Here is a 27,246-nt window from a genome sequence, read left to right as displayed (position 1 = left end):
AATTAGCCGAGCCATAAACTGAACCAGGCCTGGCAGCCCAGTTTTCGCGCGGTTTGTCTAGTGTGGATAGTGTCGCCAGGAGTTGCTGACGCCTCACAGGATTGCTACGTGGCGTCCTCACGGTCACCGCTGTTCTTCCCAGATGGAGACGCCCAGTGGGACTTCCCCCTTGATCCACCGCCAAGGGCCACAGTCTTACGTTAAGCGCCTCCTCACAAAGCACGGCTAAATCCCTACTTTCAGCTCGCCGAGCCTTCCGGAGCCACCGCTCCCGGAAGTGCCGTCCCGCAGGGTGGGAGGAGCGAACCGCTGCTCCCGGAAGTGCCGGCCGGCAGGGTGGGCGTGGTAAGACGCCGCACCCGGAAGTGGCGGCCCGCAGGCGGGGCTGCGGCTGCCACGTTGGAGCGGAGCGTGGAGGTGGCCCTGGGCAGCGGAGGAGGGGCGGCGGCGGAGGATCCTGGAAGAGTCCGACGTTCGCCGGCCAACTCAGGACAGGTCGCTGAGGTCCGCCAGGTGTGTCTGCCGTTTGTCCCCTGCCCCTCGCCAGGTTCGGTGTCCGCTACCGAGGCCCGAGGCCCACTCTCCGCTGACGGCGCGTCCCTGTCTCCTTTCGGCCCCGCCGGGACAACGCCTGGAGTCGCAGCAGCCGGGGCGATCGCGCCCGTCATCCTCCGCCAACGTTTCCAGACTGCTCTGCTCCGGAGTGAGTTTGAGGTTAGGAGCCCTTCAGACCCTGTGCACAAAGAAGTGCGATCCCCAAGGGCATGGAAGGGAAACAGACCTCAGGATTATTTCTTTGACTAACTATATATAACTATAGTTAGGTTGAGATTTAAAAAAAAAAAATTATTATTATTGTGTTGAACTGGTGCCAAATTTAAGGTTTTTAGATTTGAAAGGAAGACCACCATCTTTTAACTACGATTGTGTTATTTAGGGACAGCGGTCGTCAGTCACATCCTGTACTATCAAAAGTGTGTGATTTTTTGCTGGTGGTGTTATACAAGATTAAATCGTGAGGCAGTTGTAAAATAGTTGCCTGGACTTGTGGGCATATAAACTTTTTCTGTGAGCTTGTAGAACTAATTCTGCAGGTCTTCTTGCACGTTGCAAGAGCATTTTGATAGTTCCTCTAAATTGTTAAAGTGTATAGAAAGCTGCAACTTGGTTCGTTGTCTACAATTGTAACTGTTTTAATATATAATTTAGAAACTCGCTCATGTCACAGAATCCCTTATATCCTGATCAGGAGTTGGCCAAAATTTACTGCCCTTCTGAGTAGTTCTGTTTTTGTTTCTTAAGCGAATGGGAATTTGTGGGTAATTGCTGTCTGACTGTGAATATATTACACAGATATGGAGTTTGGAAATGTGAGATTTGAGATGAGTTTTGAGTTTCACTGGTTAATTTTATGTAAGCAGGTTTTTTTTTTCCCCCTGAAACATGTAAGAGTAGAAAGACATTTGTGAACTGTAAAAAGCAGTGATTATCAATCCGTTGGCATTTTTATTCCCCTTTGAAGGTATTGGGCTATCTTCCTATAATAACGTGTTTTACACTGTATGCACACAACTGCGTAGAATTTTCTTTGTAATTTTATGGGGTTCAAAAATGCCACATTAAAAGCTTGTAAAGTGATACTGCTAAGTTAATTTCTTTTTGTTTCTTCCTCTCTTCTTCCTTTCTTCCTCCATTCTTTGAGAGAGGGTCTCTTGTGGCCCAGAGTAGCCTCAAAGTCACTGAATAGCCAAGAATGACCTTGAATTCTGACCCTCCTCCTCCTGCCTCCCAACCTCCCAAGTTAGGCGCGCACCACCGCACCAGCAGTGGTTCTTCTCTTGTAGGTTAATTTCACCTCCTAACGCTTTATCTTGTAGATTAGCATGATGCCATGTAGCTCGGCAACCATAGTTGATTTTTGAACAGGGTGAGCCTGGAACGACTGACCATCCTAAATACCTCTCACAAGATACATTCCTATCCTTAGATCTTTTGCCCACATGAGTTTTACGCTGAAAGCAGTACCAGTGAGGGCTTTGTGCTTTGCATTTAGGACTCTGATTGTACTTTCTCAGGTGTGGGACAGCTCTGGAGTGCTGCAGGGTTGCCACTTTTGACAGAATAGTGCTGTTGGGTTTTCATATTGCTTTACAACACTTGGAATGTGAACAGCAGTTTAGGCCTGCCAAGACGGCTCATCAGTTCAGATGCTGGCACCCACATCAAGTGGCTCCCAGTCACCTGCAGTTCCAGCTCCAGGGGCCTCTGACTCCTCTGCCTTCTGAGGGTGCCTGCACTCACATGCCTGTACCCACACGGACACAAACACCCATGCATATGATTTAGAACATCAGTAGAAAGAAAGATGTTTCCACTTAATTCAATGCAGTTATCATGGAGAGAAAGTAAGGGAAAAGAATAAGAGCTCTTGTCTGGAACATAGTGTTCGTCAGATGTTAGGTCTTGGGTTCCGTGGTTGTTGAGGGGAGTAGGGGAGAGATACACAGAGCCTTGGATATTCTGTTATGTATTGTGAGCTGGATCCTCAACTCTTGTCTCCCCTGGCCCATGTAGCCCAGGCTGGCCTAAAACTGTAGATCACCCGCCTCTAATCTCCAGTATTTAGGATTACACACCTCTGTGCACCACCACGTCTAGCACTTAGATACATTCTTGAAGGCTTGGGATAGACCTTTTAAGTTGTGCATTGAGACCAAGAAGCATTACTTAATGGACGAACCTTTTCCCCACGCCCTTTAAATTGTGATTTTGAAATAGCTATCATTTGTATTTATTTATTATGAGCTAGGCATGTTCTAAACACATTAAATTCTCATTTAATTCTCACATGATGTGGATAGCTAAGAGGAGAAGAGAAAAAACTCACAGATGCAGCGACGCTGAGGGTAAAGCGAAGGGTGTCTGTTCCAGGCCTTGGGCCACCTGCAGTCCTGTACATTCTGCCTTGAAGGTGATGGACATGAGCAAACCACTGCCCTCAAAGTGTTCATTTTCTGTTTTTACTATGATTATGTTCTGGGTAGAATGGTCTTGAATGAAAGAATTATGCACAATGTGAATGCAATCACATAATATTGAAAAGCTATACAAGACTCTGAAGACAGGTTGTCACTGAGAAGCACACATGGCTTCATTCAATCCCTCAGATTCTAAGGAAGTTATTTTCAATTAAATCAGTTTGTAAGCGAGGAAAATACTTGTACCCCATGAAACTGTATTTTCATGGCATTCTTGCTTTGTAAATAAAAATAAATTAGGGTCTTGTTTAATTTGATGGGTAACTTACTGCATAGCTGTAGGCCATCATTGTACCATTGGGTTTCTTTCTGTGCAGCTGGCATGGAAAGTTTGTTCTGTATAGGTTAATAAGAGGACCTACTTTTTACTAGAACATGGAGTGTTAGAGCAAAGAAACAGATACCCCAGAATGCTTTGAGTTCCTACTTAGCCATCTTATGTCCCTGAGCTATCTCCGTTACACATTAACTAAACACCCAAGAATAAGATCGCCCTTGTACCTTTGCTGCCAAGACACTGTGGTTCTAGTCAGGCCTTTTTTTTTTTTTTTTTTTTTTTTTTAAGGTGTTACAGATCTCTGTGCCCTACTAATGATCTCTAAACCCTAAACTCAGCTTTTATTAATTAGCTATTTGATTTTACTTTTAGAAACTCTGAGGTCAGGCAGTGGTGGCGCACGCCTTTAATCCCATCACTAGAGAGGCAGAGGCAGGAGGATCTCTGTGAGTTTGAGGCCAGTCAGGTCTACAAGGTGAGTCCAGGACAGCCAAGGCTACACAGTGAAATTCTGTAATTAACCCCTCTCCAACTGCTAATTTTTTTTTTTTTTTTTTAAACACGAAGAGACCCTCTAAAGCAGGTTAAAAAAAGAGGTTTATGTGATACTGGCTTTTTTTTTTTAGCTTATGTAGGTTATTAGTAAATTTGTTTTCCCTTGAATATAAACACTGAAAACTGAAACAAAACTTCTGTATACCTCAGCTACCCCTAAGCACATTTGTTTGTTTTTATGTGTATATGCCTATGCATTTGTCAGTTTGTACATACCACATACATTGAGGGAACCCTGAGAGGCCAGAAGAAGACTTCAACTCTTGTGGGGCTGAAGTTACACACAGTTGTGAGTTGCTGTGCAGCTGCCGGAACTGAGCCTGGGTCTTCTGCAAGAGCAGTAAGCCCTTGGAAGTCCTGAGCATCTCTCTAGCCCCACCCTAAACAAACTGAATCCCAAAGGATAAGACTTAATACCTCATTGAAAAGTGACATGATGGTACACAAAGCAGTTTGTAAAAAGGGCGATTTGAAAACATCTAACTATGTACTGATGGGATGTAATAAAATACCTAGATAAAGTGGGGTGGGGATGATACTGTATCTTGAAATGCCAGAAGTGTGACCCTGATGAATGTGAACAGTCCTGAGTTTATTGAGAGCCATATGAATTGGATTTCCATAAACGAACTGGAACTTGATTTTCTATTCAAGGTTAAGTCAGTTGGCTGACAGGAAGAAGATGGCTCGTAAGAGGAAAAATAGGTCCTGGGCTTTTTTCCCCTTCTATTTTTAGTTTAGTTTAGTTTTTATTTTTTCCTGGTTTTTTTTTTTCCCTACAAAAATCATATTTTATTTTCACCAGAATAATCTTAGATATGATATTTTCTCAGTCTCAGATAAAAAGTAATTTATTTTTTATTTTTTATTTTTTTAAGATTGGGTCTTACTGTGAAGCCCTGGCTGACCTGGAACATACTGTGTTGGCCAGAATTAAAAAGTGTATACCAACATGTCCAGTTTTGTTTTTGTTTTTGTTTTAAATATTGTGACATGAACCCAGGTCCTTGCACAGGCTAGCCACTGGTACTCTTTATTCTTTCTCTCTATTTTTGGGGGGCGGGTGTTTTGAGACAAAGTTTCTCTATGTAGCTGTCCAGGACTCGCCTTGTAGGCCTAACTGGCCTTGAACTCACAACGATCCGACTGCCTCTGCCTCTGCCTCCCTAATGCTGGGATTAAAAGTGTGCACCACCATGCCTGGCTGCCACTGGTACTCTTACCAGTGAGGTGATTCCACCACCTGCCTGTGTCTGTGTTTATATGTAAGTGCATGTGTGTGCTGGCTGATCCATGCTCCTGTGTGCATAGCGAAGGCCTGAGGTCAACACTGGCTGTTTTTCTCTATTGCTCTTCACTTTCATTTTTTGTGTATTTGTTTGTTTGTTTTGGTTTTTGTAGACAGGGTTTCTCTGTGTAGCCCTGGCTGTCCTGGACTTGCTTTGTAGACCAAGCTGGCCTCTAACTCACAGAGATCCTCCTGCCTCTGCCTCCCGAGCGCTGAGATTAAAGGCGTGTGCCATCATACCCGCCTTCACTTTGATTTCTTAAGACAGGAAATCTGTCTTCTTGAGCCTGGAAATCGCTTCTTGGCTAGACTGGCTGTCCACTGAGCCACCGGATTCTCCTGTCTCATGCCAAATTCTAGAATTTCCAGAACGCTGCTGCTTTTCACTTTCTGTTCTGGACTAAGTTACCCAGGCTGGTCTTGAACTTGTTCTGTAGTGTAAGATAGACTTGGATCTGTCCCCCCTCCGTCCCTCCCTCCCTCCTTCCCTCCTCCTTCCCTCCTTCCTTCCTTCCTTCTTTGCTTCTTTCCTTCCTGGGAAGCTAGAATCATAGCATGAATATGTAAGAAACTAATCTATGTGCAGGGCCATTTAATTGGCTCTCTATAATATATATTGTCCTGTTTAAATCTCATATTATCCCATGAGGTAATCACTTTTTTCAGGTGTGGAAACCAGGGCCCAAAAAAGCTAAGCAACATCTAACATATATCTAATAGTAGCAGAGCCAGTGTCCAAACCCAGGGGTGGCTTTTGATTACAGTTTTAACTGTGTAGTACAAGAGTGGAGTCCCAGTCTACCTAGCGTACATTTGCTTTGTTTTGACTTGTTTTCTTCCAGTTTTTTGTTTTGTTTTGTTTTGTTTTTCAAGACAGTATCTCTCTGTGTAGCCTTGCCTGTCTTAGACTTGCTTTGTAGACCAGGCTAGCCTTGAACTCACAGTGATCCGCCTGCTTCTGCCTCCCGAGTGCTGGGATTAAAGGTGTGCGCCACCATGCCCGGCACTTTTTGTTTTGTTTTTGAGACAGGGTTTCCCTGTGTAGCTCTGGCTGTCCAGAACTACTGATGTTCCTGCTTCCGTCTGCCAAGTGCCAAGATTGCAGGCACATGCCACTGTGCCCAGCTTACCTAGTGCACTTTCTAAAGTGAATTTCTTTTCTTTTTTACTTTTGTTGAGACAGGATCTCATGTTGCTAAGCTGGCCTCAGACTTGCTATGTAGTGGCCGGTGACTTTTCCTCATCCTCTCGTTTCCACTTCCATAGTGCTGATCTTACGGACTCCTAACTTCTAACATGAGTTTCTTATCCTTTTAATTTCATTATGCATGGTAGGTGCATCATTGGTTCTTCCGAATACTAAGTTTTTATTTTAAAATGAAAAATTATTATTTTATGTGTACATATGTGAGTGCATGTGTGCAAGTGGAGTCAGAGGACAACTTTTGGAGTCAGTTCCTACCATGTGTGTCACAAGATCAAACTCAGGTTGTTGACTTTGGCATCAGGTACCTTTATCGACTGAGCTACCTTGCCTGCCCTTTCTTAGTTTTTTTTTTTTTTTAAATCTAGCATTTTTGCATTGTTTGTTGTTGATTTGAAACAGGGTCCCATGTGCCTCATCTAGCCAGGAAATAGCTAAAGCAGAGGGTGTTGTTGAAGTATTGATTGTCCCACTTCCTCTGGAGTGCTGGGCCATAGGGCCTCTGGCATGCTAGGTTGGCACCCAACCCTCTTAGCTATAGCCATATGCATGCATGCATACATACATACATATATACATACACACACACATACATACATACATTAAATCTATCATATATATGTATATATATTAGATCTATTTATTTATTATATATATAGTGTTTGCCTGCATGCCAGAAGAGGGCCCCAGATCTCATTATAGATGGTTGTGAGCCACCATGTGGTTGCTGGGAATTGAACTCAGGAACTTTGGAAGAGCACACAGTACTCTTAACCTCTGAGCCATCTCTCCAGCCCATATTTATATGTATATTTGATGATGATGATGATAGATAGAAAAACTGAATACCCAAACTTACAGCAAGTTACAAATGAGTGCTCAAAGTTTGGAGTTAAACTTCTGAGTTCAGTTTGGCTGTCTCTTGCCAGCTTGTACAAGTTACCTAACTTTCTGCACCTTAATTTTATCATTTGTAAAGTCTTCAAGTAGAAACAATGTGAGTGAATACAATTGTAATCTGAAGCGCGTTAATGGAAACTAATAAAGTGAACTTGACCCTCTGAAGAGCACTTAGGAAACTGACAGCAGTGCCGCGGTAGCTCACTGAGCGGATTTATTCACCTGCCTGCGAAACAGAAGGGGCCTAAGAAAGTGTGAGTGTAAAAGTCCAGTAATCCAGGCGGTTAGCAAAGAATCGGAAAGTGGGATGTGAAAGGTTGTAGATTTCTGTATCTGTAATGACTCGGAGTCAAAGGACATCCTCCAAAACTGACAATCATGGAAATCTAAGCCTATTTGGCGGCACAGATGTAACTACTGAGAGAGAAGGCTGTTGCTTTAACCAGGAGTGCAAGAGCAGCGGTAAGATGATGTGAGCCAGGGTTGAAGAGATGGCTCAGCAGTTAAGAGCACTTGCTAGCCGGGCGTGCATGCCTTTAATCCCAGCACTCGGGAGGCAGAGGCAGGCGGATCGCTGTGAGTTCGAGGCCAGCCTGGTCTACAAAGCGAGTCCAGGACAGCCAAGGCTACACCGAGAAACCCTGTCTCAAAAAACCAAAAAACCAAAAAAAACAAAAACAAAAACAAAAAACAAACAAACAAAAAAAGAGCACTTACTGCTTTTGCAGAGGACCCAAGTTCAATATTGACCACCATTTCTAACTCCAGTTCCAGTGGATTGGAAACTGCCCTCTGGTCTCTGTGGGCACTGTACACATGTGCAGGAAAAACACCCATATACATAAAAATAAACTTAGAAAAGATTATATGAGCTGACTTCATTTCTGTAGCCAGCAGTTGATGAATACAAAATTAAGGATTAATGCCATTAAATAAAATTATTTAAAATACAAAGGTAGAACCAGAAGTATATTGAAATGAAAATAAAGATATCAATTACCAGAAATATAATAACTGCACAGAAAGAGGATGAACAATAGCAGAATATAAGTTACAAGACCAGATAACAAAGACTTAGGCAATTGTGAAAACCCGTCTTAAAAAGATGGTAGGTAGCTTCTCAGGTGGACTGTGGACACACACATACACATAAATGTGTGCTTGCACTTTTTTTTTTTTTTTCGAGACAGGGTTTCTCTGTGTAGCCTTGGCCATCCTGGACTCACTTTGTAGACCAGGCTGGCCTCGAACTCACAGTGATCCACCTGCCTCTGCCTCCCGAGTGCTGGGATTAAAGGCGTGCGCCACCACGCCCGACTCTTTTTTTTTTTTTGTGCTTGCACTTTTTATACACACACATACACAGACAAAATATGGTATTGTATATGCTCATACACATGTACAGCATAAAGCGATGTAAGTTGTCCAAACAAAACACTTCAGATTAGTTTACCGTGCACAGTCTAAGTTTTCTACTCTTTGCGCAACAGTTAATGAAATCACAATGGTTTGAAAGTACACATGTAAGGTGTACATGTAAAGGAATTTTTTGGTTTTGTTTTACTGTATTTTTGAGGCAGGGTCTTTCTAGGTAGCCCTGGCTGTCCTGGAGCTCTCTATGTAGACCAAGCTGGTCTCAAACCCAGGACTGCACCAGTCTCTGCCCTCCTGAGTGCTGCGATTAAAATCAGAACACTGTGCAGAGCTGTAAAGGAATTTGTTAAAGAAAGAAAACCAGGTGTTATACTACATACCCATAGTCCTAGCACGTGGGAAACCTAGACAGGAGGATCATTTGAGCTCAGGAATTTGAGACTAGCCGGGCAGCATGGTGAGTCCCACTTTGAAACCACAACACAACACTAGATACTGATCTCAATAAAAGGCATACTTACGTCATGCTCAAAGCTGTTCAGGCCAGACTCCTTCATAAAGCTAAAGGATGCATGTGACATAGATTAGGATGGATACGTGCTAAATCTCTGTAGTAAGGAAGTGACTTTGATGAAGCTGAGGAAATACTGGGAGGTACAGACAAAACCACATGAGCCCTTCGCTGGCAGGAGGCTGGAGAGTCTTTGCTTTCCTTCAGGATAAGCAAGAAGACAGAAATATGGTTATGAAAGTCACAGATAGTTTAGACAAGGAAGTGTTGATTAATGTATCGCTGTGGGCCCTGAAAAACATCATACCTTCTTTAGGATCCATATACAGTGCATACACACAAAAATCATTGTGTAAAATCCATGTATATAGGGAAGGAGAGGGGGAGAAGGCAGAGTACAGATTTTAGGGTAAGGAAACGACCCTGTAGAATACTGTAATGGTAGATACACCTTATTATACACTTGCCATTCAGTGTACGCTGATGTGAACCCTAAATGAAACTGGATGGGATGACAGTGATAAGTCAGTGTTGGCTCATGGATTGAAATAAGCATACTGGGTGTTAGGGGGAAGGGGACAGTTGTGGTCACTGTGCTTTTTATGTAGTTTAATGAATCTCAAACTGCTCTCAAACATAAAGCCTAATTAAAAAAAAAAGGCGATGACAATGATTATTATTATCATCACTGTTTTGTTTGGGGGGGCGTTGTTTTGTTTTGTTCTATTTTGTTTTGAGACAGGGTCTCACTATGTAGACTTGGCTGGCCTGGAGCTCACAGTGTAGGCTAGGCTGGCTTTAAACCCACAGAGATCCACCTGCCTCTGCCCCTTGGGTGTTGGAATTAAGAGCATGTACTACCACACCTGGTTATTTATTACTTTTTACTTGATGAGTATGTGAGTATGCCCGAGTGTGTGTGCATCATGTGCCCACGGAAGTCAAACGGATGAGCTGGATCTCCTGGAACTAGACTGCGAAGGGGTGGGAGCCACCATGTGGGTGCCGGGAACTGAACCTGGGTCCTCCACATGAGCAGCAAGTGCTCTTAACCACTGAGCCATCTCTTCAGCCCCATAAAGACTATTTATTTGTTTATTTGTTTTTCGAGACAGGGTTGATTCGCTTTGGTTGTTCTAGACCAGGTTGGCCTTGAACTCACAGAGATCCAACTGCCTCTGCGTCCCCAAATGCTGTGATTACAGACAGGCCTGCACCATCTCACCTGGCTAAGACTGTTTCTTAAAAGTCAAAATTGTATATGTACAGTCAGAAGATTAAATTTGATAGCCTAACATTTTATAATCAGGGCTGGGGGGCATCTTTGTGGTAATTGAAAGCACAAACAAAAAAGGAAAATCAGAAAATAAAAAGAAAGCTAGGAAAATATGAATCACAATAACACAATGTGCCGTTTATGGGTAGGGTGCAGAGCAGAAATATGCAGAGATAACATTTTTAATTTATTAAATTGGTAAAAATCTAAAAATGTGCCATTTCACTCTAGTCAGGCATAAGATCAGAGATGTGCATGTTAGAGTGTAAAAAGATTCATTTACCACATAAAGCAACTGGTGATATTTGTAAAAATTAAAGTGGAACTTTTCTTTTTTTACTTCCAATTATGTATAGATGTGTATATCTGTGTGTAGGTGTGTGCATGTGAGTGCAGGCAGCCAGAAGAGGGTGTTGGATCCCCTGGAGTAGTTGTTTCAGGTAATTGTGAACTGCCTAATAATCATGCTAGGGACCACACTTGGGTGCTCTGAACTGCTCAGCCAACGCCCAAGTCCATGCATTATCCTTTAGCCTAGCAATTTAACTTCCAGAAATGTATGGCCATTCTTGTCCATGAATGACATAGCATCTATATGTGGCTGTTTTTGGTCTTTGTGAAAATAATAAACTAGGGTTCTAGATAATTAAATCATGATATAACTTACGGTGAAGCACTGCACCCTGAAACATTACTTATATAAAAATAACAGAGACATGAAAAAATGTATAGCCCAATATCCCCTGGATTTTTTCTATGAAAGCAACTTTAATGAGAGTATATAAACAAGCGCCATATGGCTTTATATCTTGAAGTGACCAGTCTTCTAAAAAATTCTGCTTTAATCTTAAGGCTATAGTACATTTCTTTCATTAAATTTACCTGTTTATTGTTCTATGTGTGTGGGTGTTTTGCCTGCATCTTTATCTGTGCACCACATGTGTGCCTGGTGCTCACAGAGGCCAGAAGACGTTGTTAGTCCTGTGGGACTGGAGCTACAGATGACCATGAGCTGCCATGTGGGCACTGAGACTTGAACCCGGGTCCCCTGGAAGCAGTCAGTGCTCTTAACTGCTGAGCCAGCTCTCCAGCCCTGCTATTGCTTAGACAGGATCTTATGTAATGTAATCCACGCCCAGCTCACACTTTTAGTCCTCCCATTTTAGTCTCTCGTGTGCGGGAAGTACAGGTGTATGCTACCTCCCCTGGTCTAAAGTCCCTGGATGTATTGTATTTCTGGAGGCAGGGTCTCACTCTGTAGCACAGGCTGTCCTGGCACTCACTGGTTCTGGCATTGAACTCTATGATTCTCCTTCAGCTGGCTGAGTGCTGGGATTGTAGGCATACTCCACCACATCTGACTGTGAGAATGTTTTTAAAACCATTTTTTTTTTTGTCACTGAGTAATCCTATGCAAGGTCCATCTTGTTTATGATGTGATTTCCTTACTCCCAATAGGCTCTGTGCTGTCAGTTTGAGAAGTGCACGCATGACTTTGGTTAACTGTGTTCGTATGTGGTTTTTTTACAGACTGACTTTTTAGCTAAGGGACTGTAAATTGAGTTTCCCTAATTGAAACATCTGAAGAGTTTCATATTTTAAAGCATTTTGGATTTTGTACATACACTCGCTCAGCCAGTAAGGTCTGGAAAATATTCCAGTAGTAGAGAAACTCTGAAGTCTGAAGCATTTCTGGTCCCAGCCATTTCAGATTATGGATATTCAAATGCAAGGAATTAGAATAATAAAATATTTGTCTCAAAATAGTTCCACAGTTTATGTCTAATGGTGAACATTTCCAATAAGTGACCCACTTCTATTACCAGTACTTGGGTATTATTAATACTGTGGTTTGTTCAGGATGCTTTTATGTATTTTTTAATGTGCCGTGTTATTTGCTCAGTATATTTTTCTCTAAAATGTTCATTTTAGCAGAATGAAGTTAAAGGAAATAGATCGTACAGCTATGCAGGCATGGAGCCCTGCCCAGAACCACCCCATTTACCTAGCCACAGGTAAGCTCGAAAGAGACGACAGTGGAGTAGCCTACTTCTGCGCCTGCCGCCTTCGTGCTTGTATTTTACGTGTTAGTTCAAGCTTCGTCTTCTGAAAAGTTTCTCATTCTCCAGCAAGACTCCCCCATCTCCCTGTCAGTTAATGTCGTGACCTTCCCCTGTGTTTCACAGCATCTGTACAGCATAGCACTGGCCATGTGAACACAGTGTCTTCCCCAGTGCGCGGGAGTCATGTTAGTTAACTCACAGCAAATGTCATAAAAGGGAGTTTCAATGGATGACGAGCAAACTTGACAGAAGAATTTTTAGTAAAGAGGGCTGCTTTGAAAAAAAATAATAATTTACTTTACATCGCAAACATAGTTCCCCCTCCCTCCTCTCCTCCCAGTCCTTGCCCTGCCTCCGTCCACTCTTTGTTTTAAGAGAGCTGCTTTGTGTAGGGCGTTAAGCAGATAGAGTACATCATGGGACTGTTTCTCCGGATAGCTTCTAAATACCTACAGTCTTTATAACATTGTCTGTACCTACCCACTCTTAGAAATGTCATCTCCTACCCTGTGCCAGATCTTATTGCTGCAGTAACTTAAGCGTGCCCAGTGAGATCTCGTCACACATGTATTCATGACAAGACAATTACAAGCCTGCTTTTAGTTTCTCATGCCACTCTCCGAGTTCTTTTATTTTGCATATGTAGTTGCCATACATGTATTTCCTGCAGGAACATCTGCTCAGCAGTTGGATGCAACATTTAGTACCAATGCTTCCCTTGAGATATTTGAGCTGGACCTTTCGGACCCATCCTTAGATATGAAGTCTTGTGCTACTTTCTCCTCTTCTCACAGGTATGAGATCAGCCTTCAAGTTCACATTATTGTCTAACTGTATGCTGTGGTTGATGGCTTTCCTTAATTTTTTATTTTGGGGTAAGGTGTCCTGTAGCCCGGGCTGGCCTGAGACTCACTAGTAGCTGAGAATGGCCTTGAGCTTCTGCTTCTCCTGCCTCTGTCATGAGTGCTGGGATCATGAGCAAGTGCCGCCACATGGGCAGGTGCCACCACATGGGCAGGTGCCACCACATGGGCAGGTGCCACCACATGGGCAGGTGCCATCTGAATTGAGGACTTTGTGCATGCTAGGCAAGCACTGTACCAGATGAGCTATATCCCAGACCAGTTGTCTATTTCTGTCTGTAATTATGACTATTAGAAACTTTAAGAAATAATGTCAGTGACATGAAAACTTGTAAAAAGTTGTGCAAGTGCATTTTTGGGCAAGTAAAGTATTTCCATGTCCTGTTGAAAGCTTGGATGCTGCTGTGTGTAGTGTAGCCGTAAGAGTTTAGCTCTTAACATTCCTCTTTTCTCAGTGTAGTAGAGGTTTTTTGTTGTTGATGTTTGTCTCTTTCTTATAGTTATAAAATATAGGTATGATAAAGAAAAAAAAATATATATATATACACGTTTTTCCCCTCGAGACAAGATCGCTATGCAGTCCTGACTGTCTTAGAACTAGCTATGTAGACCAAGATAGCCTGAACTCCGCCTCTGCCTTGAGTGCCGATGTTAAAGGCGTGCACTGCCGTGCATAGCTGCCACGCCTGCTATTTATTTACCTTACGGAAGTTTATGTGTGTGGGGGTGTGTGCACCGGAGCGGGCAACTTGTAGGAATTGGTTCTCAACTTCTGTGTTGGACCTGGGATCAAACCCCAGTTGTCAGGCTTGGCAGCGAGGGCTTTACTTTCTGAGCCATCTTGCTGGCCCACTGACACTGGTGATGCAGAGGAAGATTGCTTACTTTAAGCAATGAAACAAACTTTGTATGTTTTTACTAGGTTTAAAAGAGACAAACACTAGCTGAGAGATGAGTCATAGAGCTCTGTGAATCCTCCTATGCTTTGCATAGGCTTCCTCCTGTGATAAGATCCCAAGATGCAATTGTGTCCGAGGTTTTCCAACCACTGTCTGTTTCACTTCATGTACCTCCATGCCACCTTCTTTTTGTAGTTTTTTGAGACAGGGGTTTTCTGTGTAGCCATGACTGTCCTGGAACTCACTCTGGAGACCAGGCTGGCCTTGAACTCAGAGAGGTCTGCTTGCCTCTGCCTCGCAAGTGCTGGGATTACAGGTGTGTGCTCCCACTACCCACTTCCATGCCAACTTCTAATTTTATCTCCAACTGAGATCAGATCATTATCCTCTACCAGAAATAAGGCCCATAATGTTGACACCATATCTCTACTTAAATTTCCACTGACTCCCTTAACACTTTGCCTACTTCACAGGCTACAGATTAGTGGACATTCCTATAGCAAATAAAATGTTTTATTTTCTAAGAAAGCAGTTGATTAGCTTTGTTTTGCAAATGAACAAAATACATCTTGGGAGTATAAATGTGGCCAGTTATTGGGAATAAGTAACTTACCCAGGGTTGCACAGTTTCTAAATGATAAAGTCATTTTTAAACTCATGTCTTCTAACATACAAGTAACTTTCTATACTGTATTACTCTGCGGTCTTCACTGTTAGAGATCAGGAATCAAATGTGAATATATAAGTAAACATTAAATCTCTCTTTTACTGGGTATACAATCAGCAGGAATCGTGGAGAAACTAATTTGTAGTACATAGAAAGATGTAATTAATTTTTTGAATAGTTATTTGACTTGAAGAGTAAGTTATTTATTTTCTCCTTAAGGTATCACAAGTTGATCTGGGGACCTCATAAGATGGATTCCAAAGGAGATGTTTCTGGAGTTCTGATTGCAGGCGGAGAAAATGGAAACATTATTCTTTATGATCCTTCTAAAATTATAGCTGGAGACAAGGAAGTTGTGATTGCCCAAAAGGACAAGCATACTGGGCCAGTGAGGGCCTTGGATGTAAACATTTTCCAGGTTTGACTTTGTTTGGAATTCATTCATAGTTCTTAAACTATGTCTTCTTCCTTTGAAATAACTTTATGAATGTACTAGGCTTCAGTATTAGAAATGAAGAGTAACCTGTACAATTCAGAGTTGAGCTTAGGAGCCCTCGTCCATGGCCATAGTGGCACATGGCTGTTACCTCAGCACTTTCAAGGTATAGATAGGCAAAAGATCAGGAGTTTGAGGCTAGCCTTAGCCACATGGTGAGTTCAAGGCCAGTCTATACTACAAAAGACCCTGTCTCAAACAATAGCAACAACAAAAGCCCGAGTAGCTGTGGAGGTAGCTCACCTGGGAAAGTGTTTACATGTCATCAGGAGAGCACCGCATTCAATTCGCAGAGCCCTGTGAGAGTGCTGCCTGTGGTGGTACTCTTGTGATTTCACTGTGGAGAGTAGAGGCAGGAGGATCTCTGGAAAGTGCTGGCCAGCTAGTCTAGTCTGGTGAGTTCCATGCCAATGAGAGATCCTGTCTCGAAGGGGGTGCACAGTGTTCTTGAGGGTGATGTCTGAAGTTGTCCTCTGACCTCCATATGGACATGTACACAGGCGCGTGCGCACACACACACACGTACCCCACATGTGGGCTCACACAACCAAACATGCATAAAAAACAAGCTTCCCCAAGCAAAGCTGAGATTAAGGCATTCAGCTGATAGGCTTATATTTGGAAGTCTGAAGGTGTCATGTCATCTGCCTGGCACCTTTAGATATTAGGAGCCCCACAGTTTGGAAACTGAAGGCTTATGTTAGGCTGACTCAGCACCAGTTGATTTATGAGCTTGAAAAGTAGCAGGTGAGGTCACTTTGTGAAGCTTGTTATAGTCTTGTACTTCTTACCAGTGTTAGGGTCGTTTAAATCCAGTGGGTTTGAAGTAGAAATCACATGGCAATACTGCTCCCTACAACACAACTATGTGTCCATGAGGTAGAAATACCTGTCCTGCTCCAGCTCTGGGTGCTCACTGTGAAGTGCTGTTGGAGGGCACAGTAGCTGTGGGGCTCGGGTGTCGTTGAGAGCAGTGATTGGCAACTGCTTTTGTATTCTGTAGTAACATTTTCTTCCAGAGATGCAAATCTGAAACACCAGTGGCTGATGTGATTCTTTAACAGTTTAACCATAGAATTGTTCTTTCTGTAGTGCATTGCTTTAAGATGAATTTGTCAGTAGACATACTTCATTTGAAAAGTTTTCTGATGTTTCTCTTTAAAAAGTTAACTTTGTTGAAGAATTAGGGGTAATTACAAAGTCTTGGGTGATTGTTTTGATCAATAGAAACATTGTATGTATTAAAGTCAACTCTTTGGGTTTTAGTTATTCTGAGTTTTTAGTTGTTATTTGGTTATTGTTTCTTTTTGCAGACCAATTTGGTGGCCTCTGGTGCTAACGAATCTGAAATCTACATTTGGGATCTAAACAATTTTGCAACTCCAATGACACCAGGAGCTAAAACACAGGTAATGTTAACTGTTGATCAATGTAATCAAAGGTACCAAAAGCCATTCTTTTAAACATATTTACATTGATTTTAAGTTTTTGGAATGCAGACCGGCGCTTAAATATCATTAATTTTCAGTGGCATAGTAAAGTATTAAATGTTTCTCTTGTCAGATGGAGGCAGGAGGATTGCCATGAGGTTGAAGTCAACTTGGAATATAGAGTGAGACTTTATCAAAAATAAAATATTGCCAGATGTGGTGGTGCACGCTTTTAGCCCCAGCACTCACAGGCAGAGGCAGGCAGATCTTTAGGTTCCATGACAGCCTGGTCTGCATGGCAAATTCCAGACCACTTAGGGCTACATAGTGAGACTGTGTCTCAAAAAATGAAATGTAGTCTTTGCTTAACAGCTCCCTGATTCCTGAGCAGTAAGTGGTCATTCAGCACCTACCGACCGCCAATGTGTGTGGTATTAGGCCGAGAGATGTCTACAGACCAGATGCGTGCTGCGTAGTTGTCTCACAGCGGCACTCTGGCTCTTTCATTAGTGCTCAGATCTACTAGACACACGCACTTCTGTGTTCCGCATGCACCTTGGCTAGGAGCTGCTTCTGCTCTCTCGAGCTTCTCATTGGTATGTGGATTCCCAGTTGCAGGGGCCCCGCCAGAACTGGAGAAAGGTGGCATAATGGTGGCATACAGTCTGCTGCTTAGAAAGGCATTGCTTCCTGATGTAGTCCAGCCTGCCGTTCTCGTCCTGCCTAATTGTTGGGCACATTCACCCTAATTGTAGGGCGCTCTGTCTTGCAACAACTGCAAATAAAGAAATGTCTTGGTTTATAGCAGGAACTCAATAAATGCTTGTCAGATGAGATAGTATTAAACAGTGTAAAGTATTTGGAAACCATGTAAATATATTTTAAACAAGATGGTGCATATTGTGAATATATGAAGAGAAAGGAAATTAGTGGAATAGGTGGGTCTAATTTTTTTTTTTAAGCTCCTCGAATTCAAATTCATACATGCCTTCTTACTTTTTTGAGACAGGCTTTCTCTGTTATACAAAGCTCTGGATGTCTTGGACTCTCTGTAGGCCAGGCTGGCATCAAACTCACATCTATTTGCCTGCCTCGGCCTCCGGATTGCTGGGATTCAAGGTGTGTGCCACCACGCCTGGCCAATGGGTCTAATTTTTAAGGAGCAGATGTTTTTTTTTTTTTTAAATAAATAAATAAATGATCAGCTAGGCATGATGGTATATACCTTTAACCTCAGCAGAGGCTAGTGGGTCTCTGTGAGTTCTAGGCCAGCCAGAGCTACATAGTAAGACCCTGTCTCAAAAACATGAAAAAAAAAAAAGAATTAGAATTTGTAATTAACTTTATTTTTCATTTTGAGACAGAGTGTTACTATGTTGTTCTGGCTGTCCTGGAACTCAGTTTGTAGACCAGGCTAGCCTCCAACTCAGAAATTGACCTGTCTCTGCTTCTAGAGTGCTAGGATTAAAGATGTGAGCCACCACAGTAGTTTATAATTAAATTTGAATATAATATTGTCCTAGTTACTTCCTGTTGTTGTGATTAAACACTACCCAAAAACAACCTGGGAAGAAAGAGCTTGTATGACTTAGATGTCCTGTCACAGTCTGTCAACTGGCTGGCTTCCTGGCTTGCTCTGTTACTTTCCGTACGTAGCCTACACCCACCTGCCCAGAGACAGTGCCTCCCACAGTGGGCAGGGCACCCCCCACATCAGTCAGCAGTAAGAAGGTGCTGCACAGGCATGCCCACAGAGCCATCTGATGGAGGCAGGTTCCTCCCCGGGACTCCAGTCTGCCAAGTTGACAAAAACCAACCAGCACCGGAGGGAAACAGTTCTAATGGTTTGTTCTTACAGCCACCAGAGGATATCAGCTGCATTGCATGGAACAGACAAGTTCAGCATATTTTAGCATCAGCTAGCCCCAGTGGTCGGGCAACCGTGTGGGATCTCAGAAAAAATGAGCCAATCATCAAAGTCAGTGATCATAGTAACAGGGTGAGTATGAGGTCGCTTTGTGTAAGCATGTAGTATTTCTACTGTGAGTACCCGTAGTTTGTTTCAAGAAATCAAACTGCTGTAAAATTAAAATCCTGTCTTTTTAGCCATCAGTTAGTAGTAGTGGGGTGAATGCTGTTCCCCTTAGTGAAAATAATTAAATACCAGTAAACCATGCTGGATATGTTTTTAAGCTTTTAAGCACTTCATTTCTTAATTTTGTATGCACGTGTGTGCTGGGGGGGTGAGCTCATGTGTGCCGTGAAGCACATTTTGAGATCAAAGGATAACTTTTGGGACTCTGTTGTCCTCTTTTCTACCATGTGGCTCCCAGAGATCAAACTCAGGTTATTGGGGTCTTAGTGGCAGGCACCTTTACCCAGCGAGCCACCTTGCTGTTCTGTTGTTGTTGTTAAAACTTTAAAAAAATTTTTTTCTTATTACATTTATCTTTTGTGTGTGTGGTGGGGTGGCTGTCTTTGTCAGTGTGCATGCTCCATTGTGCACTTTTGTGTTGATCAAGGGCAGTTTTGAGGAGCTGGTTCTCATCTTTTACTGTGTGGGGGCCCAGTGATTAAACTCAACTTTGTTGCGCCATGTGGCTTGCCCTGGTTAAAGATTTTCTAAAATAAGACTACCTAAATCAGAGAGGGGGTTATGATTGGGATGTAAAGTGCATAAATAAATAATTTTTTTAGAAAAGAGTACCTAAATCAGAATGTGTATGTCATTGAAAAAAAAAAATAATACCGCAGAACTGTTGAGAAGAACCTTCTTCCAGATTTAAATGGACCAGAAATCTTAAAACACAAGTTTTAGTGGAATGAGGGACACAAGAGCCATCTTAGTCCTCATGTGGAGACTTACTAGAGTTGACACTCTGGGTAAAATCCCCAGGGACGCCAGTTGCCTCATGAACTTCCGCTGCTAACTGTGCTGTAAGACATTTCTGGTTTGTTTGTTTGTTTGTTTTCTAAGATTGAACATTTTTGAGGCAATACTGAAGGCTTTTTTCATAGCTTTTATTTATTTTCGTTTTTCAAAATATTATATTTTAAGTTTGTGTAAAATATTTTTTTAGTTACAATATTGACAGTGAAATCATTTTAGGTGATAGAATTATTTTGATTCTGAATTGCTTTGGGTGTCAAGTAGATGAATAGAAAATATACAGATGTTGTAGTTTTAAGACTATTGCTTAAAACTGTTTAGGAACATTGAAAACTGAGGTTCTCAATCTGTGGGGTGCAACCCCTTTTGGGGGTGTCAACCAACCCTTTTACAGGGATCACCTGAAGCTATTGGGAACCACAAATATTTACATTATGATTTATAACAGAAAATTTATAGTTACAGAGTAGCAAGCAAAATAATTTTATGGTCAGAGGTTAGCACAACATGAGGAATTGTACTAAAGGGTTGCAGCATTAGCAAGCTTGAGAACCACTGACTTAAAAGGTTCAGAACTAGTCTGAGCTGATACTTGTTCCTATTTGTTTCAATAATGACATAGTCCTCAAATTTTATTTCTGCTTTCCATAAAGTAACATGATTGCTGAGATATGAGCCTTCCTGTCTGCAGATGCATTGCTCCGGACTGGCATGGCACCCTGATGTTGCTACTCAGATGGTCCTCGCCTCTGAGGATGACCGATTACCAGTGATCCAGATGTGGGATCTTCGATTTGCCTCCTCTCCTCTCCGCGTTCTGGAAAATCATGCCAGGTACCATCCAGCCATTTCAGGGAACTTTGTTTTTTCATGTTTTGTTCTAAAACATATTACTCATTTTTATTTTAAGCAGTAGTCATTTTCATAGATAGATTATATCGTGCTATCATGAATTGTTTGTTAATGATTTTCTACCATTTATTTTATATTTCATTTACTTCAAGTAATTAAGCAGGGAATAGAGATGTGTGCCTGTAATCCCAGCACTTGGTAGGTAGAGGTAAGGAGGGCTAGGGACTCAAGGCCGTCCTCAGCTACATCATGTATAGACAACGCAAATTTACCCAGAGTAATTAGTAAGCATTTGAGTATATCAAGGCACTTCGACACAAATCTTGACACTGATTATACAATTAGATTCTTATTTTTCATCAGACCTACGAAAATGAGGTGCCACGTAGGAACAGTTCAAAATCTGGCTTGATTCTGTTTTCACTTTAAAAGCAAACATTTTTGAGCAATTAAGTCATCTTCTGCTTTTAGTTTCATTAATATGTTGAATAGATAGTCTGAAAAAAACATAAAACAAACCAAACCAGGAATTTTCTCATGTTTCAGTGTCTTTACATTTCATTAATTTGCCAAACTTCCTGTCATCGATCCTCAGGCACTAGCAAGTTTGTATAAATTCGTTATTGTATTTAAATAAGGAAGTCCCTTTGAGTATTATACTAATCCCTAAGTACTTTGGGGGCTTCTGTTCTTCCTATGTAGGGAAGGCAAACTGAGATTTGAAGCCCTTCTCCCCTCTCCTGTGTAGTGGTTTGTGAAAGAGAAAGTCTTGAAGTGCAAGGTCTGTTTGAGCTGCTCACAGAGGAGAGGAATCTGGTCAGAATGTATTCCTCGTTACATGTTAGGCTTTAGTCTCATTCATAGCAAAAAATATGATTCTGAGGAGTCTTAATGCTTTTCTTACCTTATTTAAGATTGAGTTTATTAATTTATTCAGTAAAACAGACAAGATTCCTATGTGTTTAGCTACTTTCCTATTGCTGGGAGAGACATCACAACCAAGGCAACTTATGAAAGAAAGCAAGCAACGGGCATGGTGCTGGAGCCATAGCTGAGAGCTCACATCTGATCCCTAACCAGGAGGCAGAGGGAGAGACTGGGCGTGGCGCCACCCCCAGTGACACATCTTCTCCAACAAGGCCACCTCCCTATCCTTCCCAGAGGGTTCCAACAATTGGGGACTAAGCATTTAAACATACAAGCCTGTGGGGGCCATTCTCATTCAAGCCACTGCACTGCCTTCTGGGAAAACTCTTACATAGCATAGACAGTGACAATCATTTTATGTGATGCATTAGTCATCTTTATTGTACCAACAGCTGTAGACACTGCTATTGTATGTCTTACAGACCAGAAATTGAAGCTCAACAGGGCTAAACATGTCCAAGGTTATATATAACTAGCCATGTGCTGGCTTCCAACCCAAATTCTGAACTCCAAGTGATCTCTTAACACTACACTCTATCACAGAGCTTAGGAACGGGCCATCATAATTTATAAAGTACAGTGCCCCATGACAGAAACAAATCAATCTCGTGCATACTGGCAATTTCTTTATTTTTCTTTTCCTTTCTTTTCTTTTCTTTTCTTTTTTTTTTTTTTTTTTTTTTTGGCTTACTGAAACAGGGTTTCTCTGTGTAGCCTTGGCTGTCCTGGACTCACTTTGAAGACCAGGCTGGCCTTGAACTCACAGTGATCCACCTGCCTCTGCCTCCTGAGTGCTGAGATTAAAGGCGTGCGCCACCACGCCTGGCTACTGGCAATTTCTTATACTAATAAATGGTAGATTACTTGATCTTAAAGTCTTTTCCAGCCTTACAGTTCTGATGATGATGATGATGATGATGATAATGGTATAAAATATCAGGCTGGACAGATGGCTCAGTAATCAGGAGCACTTCTGAAAGACCCTAGTTTATTTCCCAGTACCCATCTGGCAGGTCATAGCCATCTGTAGCTCTAGCTCCAGGGGGTATGATGGCTCCATCTTCCTTGGGCACCTGCACTTATGTGAATATATAAACGCACACAGTTTTGTTTTGCTTTTTAATTTTTTAAAACAAACTTTGACTGTTGTTACTATGTTACCAATCAGATCTAGCAGCTTATATATGCTAGGCAAGTACTTACCACTGAGCTGAATACTCAGACCTCCAATTGTGTGCTCTTAAGAAATATCCAAACGTAGTTCTGGTTTCTCTGATGATCTCTGAGTAACATAGCTATGAATATAGAAAAGACAGTTAATACTGGCTTTCTCTAAGTAGTAGGATACAGAAGTGTGTGTGTGTGTGTGTGTGTGTGTGTGTGTGTGTGTGTGTGTGTTGTATGGGTGGGTTCACATGTTTGCGGAGGCCAGAAGTCCATGCCTGATGCCTTTCTGAGCATTCGTCAACCTTATATTTTTGAGATGCTGAACCTGGAGTCAGCATTGGGTTTAGGTGACAGGTGTACCTGCTTTGCTTCCTCCCTAGCTGGGATTACAACTGTGTGCTGCCACGCCTGGCTTTGTGGGGATGGTTGTGGGTGTGTGTGGGGAGTGCGTGTATGCCACACTTCGCGTGAGGAAGGCAGGGTAGCCTGTGGGAGTCAGTGTCTCCTCTCATATGGGACACAGGAATTGAATGTAGGTCATAGGGCTTGGCAGTAGGTGCTTTTACCTACTAAGCCATCTCGATGCTGAACAGTGAGCACCTCACTGCAGAGCTGCCTTCCCCCCTCCCCCCCGAGGATTACACTGCTGCAGTGTGTACAGCCCAGCGAGTACACTGTATGACTCCCATACTGAGGTTAAGGATATCCTTTACAGCAGGGCAAGGTGCCGCACGCCTGTCATCCCAGCACTCAGGAGGCAGAGGCAGGCAGATCTCTGTGAGCTCAAGCCCAGCCTGGTCTACAGAGTGAGTCTAGGACAGCCACGGCTACACAGAGAGACCCTGTCTCCGGGGCAGGGGCCGGGGGAAGGGAGAATGAGAATATGAAGATCCCTTACGCTAAGATAATGATCTATAAAACCGTGTTTCTAGAACCTAGAGTTTAATATTTCCCTTGAAATATCTTTTTTTTTTCATTATATTCAATAAACAGTAGTTCCCTGATGGCATAAGCTAAAAAAAATAGGACTGAGGTTATAGATTGGTGGTAGAACACTTGCCTCCCATGTATGAAGCTTTTTGTTTGTTTCTTTTTGGAGACAGGGTATCTCTCTGTAGACCATGCTGGCCCGGAAAGAGACCTGTCTGCCTCTGCCTCCCAAGTGCTGAGAGTAAAGGCATGTGCTACTACTGCCAAGTTATACAAGGCCTTTGTATCTGTATACTTTTTCATTGAAAACAAACAAACAAACAAAATAGTCCATGAACCAGGCATGGTGGCACACATCTGTAGTCCCACACTTGGGAGGCAGAGGCAGGCAGATCGCTTTGAGTTTGAGGCCAGCCTGGTCTACAAAGTGAGTCCAGGACAGCCAAGGCTACACAGAGAAACCCTTCTCAAAAAACCAACCAACCAACCAACCAACCAACCAACCAACAAACAAACAAGCCAGCCCATGACTACTTATTCATAGTCCACATTCTTGGGTGTTAACTTTCATTTCTTACCGTCTGCGCATGGTCTTAAACATCCCGTGTCTGTACTGTACATGTTAACAGATTACCATGAGTTACATTCCTGTTAGCAGGGTGTGAATCTCTGAGCCTGCACAGGAGGGACTGGAAATTTGCTCTCCTCGAAATTGAACTTTTCCTCATTTCTTTGTGGTTTTTCTTCCTGTTTATGTGTGTGTCTACCTTCTTTCCTTTCTTTTTTCCTTCCTTCCTTTCACCTTTCTCTTTTCAAGCTAACAGTTTGGGCTAATAAGCAGAGAAGTGCATTCTGTTGTGGTCTTTTCACAGCTGTGCCTCACTACACTTTGTTCTCATTTGTTCCTCTCTCCCCACTATGTTTTTTTATAGGGGGATTTTGGCAATTGCTTGGAGCATGGCCGATCCTGAATTGTTGCTAAGCTGTGGAAAAGACGCTAAGATTCTCTGCTCTAACCCTAACACGGGAGAGGTAGGAGGGGGAATGCTTCTCAAATTTCAGCCCTTGTAATATTTTATTTCTACCTAAATAAGTAATTTCCATATGGGTTCTAAGCACTCGATTATAACTAAGACCATTGGAGGAGGATATGAGAGGTTAGTCCATCAGAGCTCTATCAGGAACATTATCCTTTAAATTAAAATTAATCTTTCGGCCAGAGAGATGGCTCAGAGGTTAAGAGCACTGGCTGCTCTTCCAAAGTTCCTGAGTTCAATTCCCAGCAACCACATGGTGGCTCACAACCATCTATAATGAGATCTGGTGCCTTCTTCTGGCATACAGGCATACTGTATAAGTAATAAGTAAATAAATCTATAAAACAAAACAAAATAACCAAAGAAAAAATAAAATTAATCTTTCTCTATTAGAACATTGATTCTAGCTCGACAGCCTTTTCTTTGTTTCTTACTTCTACTTTTGTGCATTGTTGTTTTGCTTGCATGTATGTCTGTGTGAGGGTGTTGGATCCCCTAGACCTAGAGTCACAGACAGTTGCAAGTCGCCATGTGGGGGCTAGGATTCGAACCTGGGTCCTCTGGAAGAGCAGCTAGTGCTCTTAACCACTGAGCCATCTTCTCCAGACCCTAGTTTTAGCCTTATATATAACTTTGCCTTTTCTCTATTAAAGTAGATTGTTGCAGGTGCTTTTGTAGTAATTCTGATGGAAAACTATTAAAAATATTAATGGCTGGGGCTGGAGTGTGGCTCAGCAGCCAAGCACTTGCTTAGCATGTACAAGTTCTGGGCTTGATTTCCAGCACCATTAAAAAGTGTCTTCCTGCTGGCTCAGTAGCTCTGCGGTTAAGTCTGGAAGCCTGAGTTTGATTCCTGGAACCTACATGAAACACAGGAAGTAGTAGCTACATGTGTAACCTCAGTAGGAGAATTACCTAGATCAACTTGGGTATGCAACACGACAGACACTACAAGAGGCTATGCCTCAACAAGCTGGCAGGAGAGAACAGACTCTTCAAAGCTGTCATCCGTGTGCACACTGTGGCACATACCCCAGCACTTGTGCCCCCCCCCCACTCACCCATACCACACACATACACATAGGAATACGAATAAACAAAAATGTTTTCAAAGATTTCCTTCTTTTAGGTGTTGAGAATTGAACTCAGTACTTCAAATGCTCTACTACGCTCTAGTCCCAGCTTGTCAGTAGATTTCAGGCTATCACAGAAGCAGGTTCCTTAGTTCCTTGATTTCTAGTTTGTGTCTTTGATTATACTTTCTGTAGGAAACCGGAAACGTGAAGGTTAGGGAGCCAAGAGCAACATTAATGCAGCGATAAATTCTACCTGTGTGATTTGTAGCCGGGGGGCGGGGGGGGAACCATGTACCTTTCCCTGTACCTGTTCATGTTGGGCAGATTTCTTGAAATACACTGTTCTCTTACCATTTTCTTAGTTTTAAAATAAACTTTTGACTGGGTATGGTGGTGCATGCCTGTTATCCCAGCACTTGGGGAGGCAGACACAGCTGGATCTCTTGTAAGTTGAGGCCAGCCTGGTCTACAAAGTGAGTCCAGGACAGCCAAGGCTATACAGAAAAACCCTGTTTTGGGAAAAAAAAATAAGTAAATAAAGCAAACTTTTGCATTTGGCTGTATTAGAAGGAGTTGGCTAATTCAGTATATACTACAATTAACAAATTAGAATTCCGAGTTTGGTGAAATTTCATCACCTTACACACCAACCAGTGTAAGCATCAAAGACACAGCAGGCTGCACACTTGCTTCTGTTTTGTTTTGTTTTAAGTAAAGCACTTTTAATGCCATATAACACCAAAGTTACGTTTTTTTGGCTTTTCTTAAGGCCTAAGACATATATACTCCTAGGATTCCCAGTTGCCACCACACTCTGGATTGGCAACAATTCTGATAACTTTTTATTTATTTTTAATTTCCTCTGTGTGTATAAGTTCACACAAGTACCAGTACATGTGCACTTATGTGTGTATGCACCCAGCTGCCAGTAATCAATAGTGTGTCTAGTCTGTTGCATCTCTTTCTAATTTGGGGGGCAGGGTCCCCGGTTGGCCTCCTTCAGTACTGACCAGCTAACCCCGGGGCTTTTCCTGTCTCTGCCTCCCCAGCTATGTGATTTCAGGCGAGTAGTAGACCTGCCTTTTATGTGGGTGCAGGGCCTTGGACTGCAGTCCTCCTGCCTGCATGGCAAGTATTTTACAGGTGGTGCCATCTCCCCAGCCCTGTAATAGCATTTTTTTTTTAGTTTTTCGAGACAGGGTCTCTCTGTGTAGCCCTGGCTGTCCTGGACTCGCTTTGTAGACCAGGCTGGCCTCGAACTCACAGCGATCCACCTGCCTCTGCCTCCCGAGTGCTGGGATTAAAGGCGTGCGCCTCCACGCCTGGCTTGTAATAACATTTTTAAAGTTTTCCCATGTCATTTTCCTTCTAGAGAAGACTTTGTTAGGACTCTTCAGCAGTAGGAATGGCATGCACACGATTTCTCTTTGGCTAAAAAGCTGCATGTGTCAGTTCTTTCTAACGGGGTGGTTTACCGTCTGGTCTTCAATATAATTATTTGGATCTTGCCAAGAAAAGCAGCTGAG

The 27,246-nt window shown here is 42.5% G+C and overlaps 1 protein-coding gene across 11 annotated transcripts in view; it reads left to right on the top strand.

Annotated features, from left to right (window-relative positions):
- Positions 1-351: 351 nt before the first annotated feature.
- Positions 352-27,246, top strand: part of Sec31a (SEC31 homolog A, COPII coat complex component) — a 59,469-nt gene continuing 32,574 nt past the window's right edge. For 6 of the 11 annotated variants that reach the window (XM_051170753.1, XM_051170746.1, XM_051170757.1 and 3 more), the window contains exons 1-8: positions 352-513; positions 12,356-12,438; positions 13,157-13,280; positions 15,135-15,333; positions 16,725-16,820; positions 18,700-18,840; positions 20,423-20,565; positions 24,540-24,639. In XM_051170753.1, the coding sequence (XP_051026710.1) occupies positions 12,360-12,438; positions 13,157-13,280; positions 15,135-15,333; positions 16,725-16,820; positions 18,700-18,840; positions 20,423-20,565; positions 24,540-24,639 (882 nt within the window). In that variant the 5' untranslated portion in view covers positions 352-513; positions 12,356-12,359. Of the gene's footprint in view, positions 715-12,355; positions 12,439-13,156; positions 13,281-15,134; positions 15,334-16,724; positions 16,821-18,699; positions 18,841-20,422; positions 20,566-24,539; positions 24,640-27,246 lie in introns of all 11 variants that reach the window. The other 5 variants (XM_051170748.1, XM_051170751.1, XM_051170750.1 and 2 more) reach the window with 5 other exon arrangements.

Source organism: Acomys russatus, chromosome 28 (assembly GCF_903995435.1).
Source record: "Acomys russatus chromosome 28, mAcoRus1.1, whole genome shotgun sequence".
NCBI classification, from domain to species: Eukaryota; Metazoa; Chordata; class Mammalia; order Rodentia; family Muridae; genus Acomys; species Acomys russatus.
This window is presented reverse-complemented; position numbering and strand designations above follow the sequence as displayed.